Consider the following 8,251-nt stretch of genomic DNA (forward strand, 5'->3'; position numbering starts at 1 on the left):
ATGTTGGCTTTGTTGCCACGTCGTCGTCTTTCGTCTTCCCACCACCACCTTCCCTCCACATCCAACCTCGTTCGACACACCCAACGATCGCACCTCATTTCCACCCACCACCATGCACGTATGGCGAAAAAGAAGACCACACCAGCGAAGTTGAGGAAGCGTCAAGCGTCAAAAGCTGACGAGCAGCCAGTCAAACGCAGCCGACGTGGCCAGAACAACGACAACCATGACAAGCAAGAAGATTCCGACCAGTGGGCCGACAAGGAGCAGGCCACGGAGACCAAAGGAAAGGCAGGAAAGGGGGGAAAGCGAGGGCGGGCGAAGGCACCTGCCCAAAGGTGCGTACGCCCGTAATCAATGGCAATCATCGATGACGATTGCCATCGATCGGGTGCGATCCTTTCCCCAATTCCTCACAACTAACGTTTTCTACAGGAAAACTGCCCAGGACCGCAATCGAGAAGATGCAGCGCTCGCATCGCCGCCCAGGTCAAAGCAAACGCCGTACGTATCCCCTCCCCTCGTCCTTTTTCTATTTTTTATTTCTATTCTAGTGCCGAGCGCGTGTTGTCCGCCTGCGGCATCAGTGTCGCACCCCCACGTTGATCCCTTCGCCGCACCGATCCCACCTCTGGACAACAACCCACACCAGCCGACGACTCGACCCCTGCTCAGCCCATGCCCGCTTCCGCTACCCAACGCCGCCAGGCTGCCAAACCATGTGGTGGCCCCAATGAAACCAACGACGACAACCACCCCCTCCAAGATACAAACAGCGACGACATGAACGGACCCAACGAAGACGAAGAACCAAACAAAGACCAACAACCTGAAGACACCCAGCACGACAACAACAACAACCAGCATGACGACAACAACAACAACAACCAGCACGATGACAACAACAACAACAACCAGCATGACAAACGGCACGACGAACAGCACGACGAGCAGCACAATGAACAGCACGACGAGCAGCACATCAACACTGGGAGCGCCACCCGTCCACACACCAAGCGTGCCCACGTCAGCACCAACACCCCCAGCACCAACGCCGCCGCCACACGTCAGCAAGCCACGCCCGCCAACGCCAGTACCAACACCGCCACACGTCAGCGCAATGCGCACGCCAACACAATCAACATGACCCCACACCAGCGTGTCACGCCTGCCAACGTCAACACCAGCACCAATGCAGCCACACGTCGGCATGCCATGCCCACCACGCGCACAGTCATGGGGAAGCCCAACGCTAACGTAGATAGCCAACATAATGCAGATAACAACAACACAGGTGCGTTAATGCTACCATGTCTTATCACAGTCAGGATAAGTGGTCCACTATCCTGACTGTGAAAACTCATCTCGACGTCGGGATGGTAGGTAACCCACCACCCATCCTGATAGTTGAGATGTCAGGGACTTGTGTCCGTCCTTCATCCATCTGGGTGAAGATGTTTTTATTTTTATTTATATATCTTGTAATATTACCATGACTTGGTGCTAAGTAAACTGTTTAGAACATTTTCGTGGGCGGCAGCTCAAGCGTGATGGCAATCCAAGTCAAGCAGCATCTATACACCATGAAGGTACCCTTTACCTATCTGTGTTTTATTCTATTGTATTAAACTTTCTCAAATACAGATACAGTTATGGCTAGTCCACCAAAAGGGACAATTCCTGCATACGGCTCATCACGTTCGACTGGTGGAGTCTTCCGGGGAAAAGCTCTGGGCAATTCCATTAACATTGGTGACGCTGTTGAAGTCTGGGAGGAGATGGATGTTTTTAGAGAGGGTCTAGCTCAGAAACCAGTCAAGGGAAAGATTCACTTCTACATCTCAAACCTCAATCCACCCGATATTGACATCACCAAGTCCTCTTTTATCGCCGATGTCTCTGATATCAGAAAGTGTGAAACCATTCAAGATGTTATTGGTCGTGGATCCCGAGACTATTCACCTATTCGACGTGAGTTTGATAAAATTTCTGGTAAATATATATTAATCACTCTACATAGAACCTGCCTATCACCTCTTCAAATATGAAGAAGAGGGCTGGAGTGTCCAAGGACACTATGAATCAATCATGAAGCGCAAACCAACAGATGAAGACTATGTAGAGTGGTTGGATGATGAGCAGAACAGAAAGATTATTCGTATTTTGGGTGTAAGTCATTTATTAGACTCTTTTTGAATTATTTTAATGAAAAGTCTGGTTTCTAGACTACATTTGATCCTAGTCTCTCAGTATCTTTGCCTGGATTTACAGGCCATCTTGGTTCTAGCATTGGGTCTCGTTCTGTATCTGCACACTCTGGCTCTCGTGCAGGCTGTCGTATTACATCTGCTGGTCATTCTTCATCCACTGTCGAACAAGGTTCATCTCTAGGTCACTGGTTCATTGGAAAAGACAAACTGTCTCCAGCATTGAGAAACCGTCTTGTTGAAGAGCTTAATCTCAATGCTAATTATACAAATTGTTCAGCTACAGGCCTGTGCTTTGCCTGGGGACGATATTTAGAATGTACTGCAGCTCTTGCACGGGCCAAAGAAATGGTAGCAGTTGGAAGTTGGCCATCTGACATTCCTGCTTTTACGGAATGGATGGTAATTGAAGTCTTCATTGGGAGGTCAACTTGGTATGCCAACTATGTTCCAGCCTTTGGAGCAATTGCAGACGAAGAAACAGCCTTTCCTGAAATGAGGGACTGGTTGGATAGTCCACCAGATCAAGTCCTTCGATCTGATACTGAGCATCTTTGGGGTATTCGGGATCAGCTGTCTTTTACTATGGAGGAAATAAAGAAGTGGCAGGACAACGGTGGAACTTTGGACAAAAATTATAGTCCAACTCCTAGTCCAGAACTAGATGGCTCATCAAAAGGAAAGGGCAAGGGAAAGGTTAAGGCTCAGTCAAAGTCTCACAAGAAATTGAAGTAGTAGATTTTTTCTTCTTTATTTTCAGTTCAAAGTCACTAATGTTTTTTCTTTGTACTTGTAGCTCAGTTTTGAACAGTATTCCATTTTTTTTACAGATTTGTAGTGTCTCTTGGCTCTCTTGGTTTCACCATCATATGCACTTTACTCTCTCTTTTGAAAGCCTTTACTTCCACTATAACTGCTTTCTCATTTATGACAATTGTAGTGTCTCTTGGCTCTCTTGGTTTCACCATCATATGCACTTCATTATCTCTTTTGAAAGGCTTTACTTCCACTGTAACTGCTTTCTCGTTTATGACAAGGCTATGCATTATTCTTGCCTTTGTGCCTTTGGTCTCCGCAGCTCCAAAAACACAGCCATTTCCCAATCTGCCATTCAAAGTTTTCAGTGGATTTGTAGAACAAACATTTGGTCCAAATATATCATTGGCTACGGTGCTTCTTCTCTTATTTACAATGACTGAAAATCCTGAATTGCTCAGTCTACATGCCCGCCAACAGCATCCAGCTGAGGGTGAAAATAAAACTGTAGCTTCTGGATGGATTTGTTCTTTGTCACGTGCTATAATGCACTAATTGAAGGATGATATTAAAACAGTACTTCGTCCTGGAGAATATCAGCCAAAGCAAAATCACCAAGTCACAAAATTGTCTACCAAACTTGATGCATTTGCAAACTTATTGAATCTTACCCCATATGACCATCGGGGAAAGTTCAAAGAGAGACTGCAGCCAGTTTCCTATATTGCAATTCAAGCTGTTCATGCTATTTGTCCTGATAGCATTACTTGTGTTGATCAATGGTGTGCTTCTAGAGCTCTTTTGCAAATAACCAGACCAAGAGATGTCCCATTGGTTACCTTAATCAAAGACAATATTCCTTATGAGGATGTTCCTGTTCTGACAGGCAAATGCATGCAATGTGGTGCTATCTATTATGCAGATCATGAGTGCTTCAAAGATAACTATGGTTCTTGGACCAAGTGCTATCTAAATTCTGCACGATTCCTAAAGATAGGACAGTCTACTTGGGTTGACAGAAATTTTACACACTCTGTTCTCAGTGGAATGTATAATTTCCATGCATCAGCCTCTGCGTATACACAGCATTGGAATGATTGTGCTTCAGTTACTGACTCCAAGGTCCAAGTTACCTGGCGTCATATTTGGCAGGCTTTTGTTCAGGAATCAATCAGAACAATTGCAAGTGTGAATAGCAACAATTTGGAGTTGCCTGACAACTTGAACATTGAAGAAGTTACCCAGCAGGCATTTGAGAAATTAGGAAATGGGGGGGTAATAGAGCCAGGAAAAGAGCATTCATGTTCTAAGTGCTGTCAACCATATAAAGAGACTGCAGATTTTATGGCCAATGAAGATCCTGCAGCAGTGATAGGAGCAGATGAAAATTCTACTGTACCTGTTTTAACAGGAGAATATGCAAATTTATCTGCACAAGATACTACGAGAGAGAGACAAGCAGCCCAATTGAGAGCAAACAATCTCAATAATACTGATCCCAATGCTATGGATGTCAGTGATGATGATGCTGATTGTTCAATGATCATTTTGGATGGTGTTGTGATGGGCCCTCAGGTAATTAAACTTACTTGGCCTTCTAGAAACTGGATGCTGACTTCTTTTTAGCACTGTGCAGCAGAAGGATGTATTAAAGACTTACAAAATACAAGAGGGGGGGCATTTTGTGAGGAACATGAAAGAGAATATGGGAATAGATGCCGTATCCGTGACTGTGCTCGAGATAGAGTTGAAAATACACTGGCATGCCGCTCTCACCAAGCAGAATGGAAGAAATACAAACTTGACCACAGTCGTTCAAGTTTGCTTGGAGTAAAAAGGATGTTACAAAGACCAGAAGAAAGAAATGCTTGGGAGCCTGGTCTCCGCCGAACTGTTCAGCCCCATGATGCTGATGATGATGTTATAATTCCACGACACAATTATTTTGGAGCAACCAGATTTTATTGTGTTGAAACCATTACAGCACCATGTGGTGTTGTAATTGCATGGGTTAAATTTGACAGAGCTGAGTCTCCAACCAACATTCTTAATTGGTTAGAGAAAATATATCCTACTGAGGAGTCTCGACCACACTACATTTGCATTGATAAAGCTTGTCGAGTACTTAGAACAGCTATTGCAAATGGAAGCTGGGATAGATGGAAGAAAACCACACATTTCATTGTTGACTCTTATCATTATATCAATCATCGCACATTGGATTATTTGTGCCGCAAATGGTGTAACCTGGTCCATTGAATGGTTCTGCTCCAAATCTTGTCAAAGTTGCTCATGATAAGAATGGTCGACCATATCTTCAACGGGCATTCAATACACAGGTATGCATTATGCATTTCTATTAATTTTAATTTGATTTGACTGACTCAATTTTAGGCATGTGAACAATTGAATTCTTGGCTTGGAGGATTTGAGTCCATTCTCAAATGAATGAAAACAGGAAATTTTGATTGGTTTTTGCATACCATGCTTTTCTATCACACTCAGCATGTTATTCAAAAGCAAGGACAGCAGGAAGAGCCTCACCAAATCATTCAAATTAATGATGAGGAGGATGATGACAGTGAAGAAACTATTATAGAGAGACATTGGGATGTGGAAGATGATGACTAAAGTGATGTATTATGTAGTATTGGATGTATTATATAGTATTGGAGTCAATGTTTTTTTTTTGAAACTGCACTCAAACATTAAATCCCTTAAGACAGTCAAAAATGAGTGTAGTCCATCTGAAGTCAGGTGGAGTCCAGACAGAGTCTATGCAGACTCCAGATGGACTCCGGCTGCGTGTATGTATTTCAGGATCACACAGCCGGAGTCCATCTGGAGTCCAGATACCCATCTGGAGTCCATCTGGAGTCCAACTGGACTATGTGGGGGAGTGTAAAGTACACCAGCCAACATAAAAATTGTCCCAGTCCTAGTCCAGTCTGGTAGGAATCCAGTAGGAATCTGGGAGTCCAGTAGGAGTCTGGTAGGAATAGGTGGAGGAGTGTAAAGAGCTCGAGGAAGACCAGGTGCTGGCTCTTCATACCTCTAATGTTGTATTTATACTAATCCTCAAATATAGGAACAAGCTGGGAGGGACAGGGAAGAAGGAAATGGAGAAAATGAGCTATCAGAAACTCCATTGTAGTTCCAGAATTGGGAAGGAGTGATTGGTGCAAGAATACTTTGTTGATGAGGTGTCTCAGGTGGGATTGGGGCCAGTTTTGTGGACATTGAGCAATGGAAAACTTCAAAATTGGAACCTCTATTTCTGTTTGATCTGCAAGACAAGTCGCATGAAGCGATCACATGACACCTTTTCAATGCTGCAAAGGTGAACCATGGGAATAAATGTTGTGAGAATAATCTACACCCATGTTGCAGGCGTGTTTGAAATCAGACTCCATATGAAATTGATCGACTATCATCAACTTCATATTGGAGTCTGACATTGGGAGACTAGACTTGTTGGGAAGTTGAGAACAATGAAAGAATTTTCAATGGTGGAGCACCATGGACTTCATGAAGATGAAGTCCCTGAGTGCCTAATCTTGAAGGAATTGCGAAATAGTGATGTGCAGGCCCAGCTTGGCCTAAAAGCCATGGCCATGGCCTGGCTTTGGGCAGCTCAGGCTGTTAGAAGAGACACCTTGTGACCTCTCTTGTTTACACATCTGTTATTTGCACACTTCAATCACTTTCTCTTTTTATGCCTTGTATATATACTTCCACTATTTGCGAGTCTTTACTCCAAGCCACATAAATTTTCTTATATAAACCTACAAACTTTATTTCCCTTGACTCAGTCATCATCACACTTGTGTCTAACTCTGAGGTGAGCTATGTTACTTACATTTTATTACTTGAGACTCACACTACCTGTACTGCAGTTCTGTGTGTTAACAGGTAGCTAAATAAATCACAGTCATCATCACACTTGTGTCTGACTCTGAGTTCTGGATGTTAGAGTATGACCAGATGTTGTATGAGGATGAGAGTGTGGTATGTTTCCTTCCCTCTTCTTGTGATCACTCACAAACAATTTTTTTTTTTTGTTTGACAGGACTGTATGCAAGAAGAACTATCCCTCTTTGACTTGGTATGCAACTCCAGATGGTTCATCAAAACTTCAATTGTATGTCCCTCTCCATCCCTCCCCCCCTCCTCTCACAACTAATCTAACACCCACAAAGATTCTATTCTTCAACAAAATTGACCTCTTGACCAAAAAAACACCCCCACTCACCACTGGGGGACTACTTCCCAGACTATGCAGGTGGTGACTACTAGTGTTTGGAAGTCCCAGTACTTTACCTTGCTCCACATACTCAGGTGGATTCCACAAAAATAGTCATATTACTACTGAATTTTCTAGAGTCCACCTGGAGTTCACTTGGAGTTCACTGGACTCCATCTGGACTCCCCATGAACTGAGGTCTTATCAGTGCCCCCCTAATTCCTGCAGGATTCCAGTCATTCTGGTGGATTCCGGAGGAGTGAAATTTAGCAGGGAGGCCTGCTATTTTCATCATTCCAGTGCTTTGCCATTCCAGTGGAATTTTGGCATTTCAGAATTATGACCGGAATGGTCCCTGGATTGGCAAAAACGGAATGCAACAGGAATCCGGTTTGTTTGGCACATGCCCATTGCCAAACAATTGTTTGTTTGGCAACGGCTTTCACACTCATCCAAACACAACCCTCTCTCCTCCCACCACCACCGTCATCACTCCATGTAACTGCCCCCCTCACATTGTGAGTGCCTGCCATGGGCTAAGCGATGTGAGGGGGCTCACATCGACCACCACACTGCTCACCTGAGATCCAGCAATGTCGCCAACATGACAACGCTGTGCCACGTCACCATGGCACACAAACCAGGTAAGCACCCACAAACCCCTCTCCTCCCTCGTCTCTCAACACGAAAACCAGGTGCCACGTCGCTGACTGTGACATGGCACCAAAACGACAGCAACAGGTCTCACACCCCATGACGGCACCACCCCAGCACTCCTGAAACAACGTCCAGCACCCACACGAAACACAACGGCACCACCTTGCCCATGAAAACACCCCACCCAGCACCTATGATGGCCGCCCAGCACCCACAACAGTGCACAACGGCACACCACATCCACGAAAACTCCCCACCACCCACGAAAATGCCGCAGTGTATACAAAAACAACACACCACCCACAAAATGAAGCCCAGCACCCACGTACACCACCAATGGACGCGAAACAACACCCTGCGGACATGAAACAGCGCCCAGCACCCGCGA

The 8,251-nt window shown here is 44.8% G+C and overlaps 2 protein-coding genes across 2 annotated transcripts; both read left to right on the top strand.

The window, feature by feature from the left end:
- LACBIDRAFT_331111 (uncharacterized protein) lies at positions 1–2,942 on the top strand (the record flags this gene model as incomplete). Its single annotated transcript, XM_001885408.1, has 8 exons — positions 1–338; positions 436–504; positions 555–601; positions 653–1,294; positions 1,521–1,589; positions 1,645–1,971; positions 2,021–2,169; positions 2,226–2,942. The coding sequence occupies 8 exons, from the start codon at positions 1–3 to the stop codon at positions 2,940–2,942; spliced, it is 2,358 nt and encodes a 785-aa protein (XP_001885443.1).
- A 3,987-nt stretch (positions 2,943–6,929) lies between these two features.
- LACBIDRAFT_306661 (G protein alpha-subunit) lies at positions 6,930–7,252 on the top strand (the record flags this gene model as incomplete). The annotated part of the gene is made up of 3 exons (XM_001885409.1): positions 6,930–6,971; positions 7,033–7,104; positions 7,163–7,252. 3 exons carry the CDS (start codon positions 6,930–6,932, stop codon positions 7,250–7,252), a joined length of 204 nt encoding a protein of 67 aa, XP_001885444.1.
- Between the last annotated feature and the right edge of the window lie 999 nt (positions 7,253–8,251).

This window comes from Laccaria bicolor, genomic scaffold, assembly GCF_000143565.1.
Source record: "Laccaria bicolor S238N-H82 LACBIscaffold_31 genomic scaffold, whole genome shotgun sequence".
In the NCBI taxonomy this organism is placed as follows: domain Eukaryota; kingdom Fungi; phylum Basidiomycota; class Agaricomycetes; order Agaricales; family Hydnangiaceae; genus Laccaria; species Laccaria bicolor.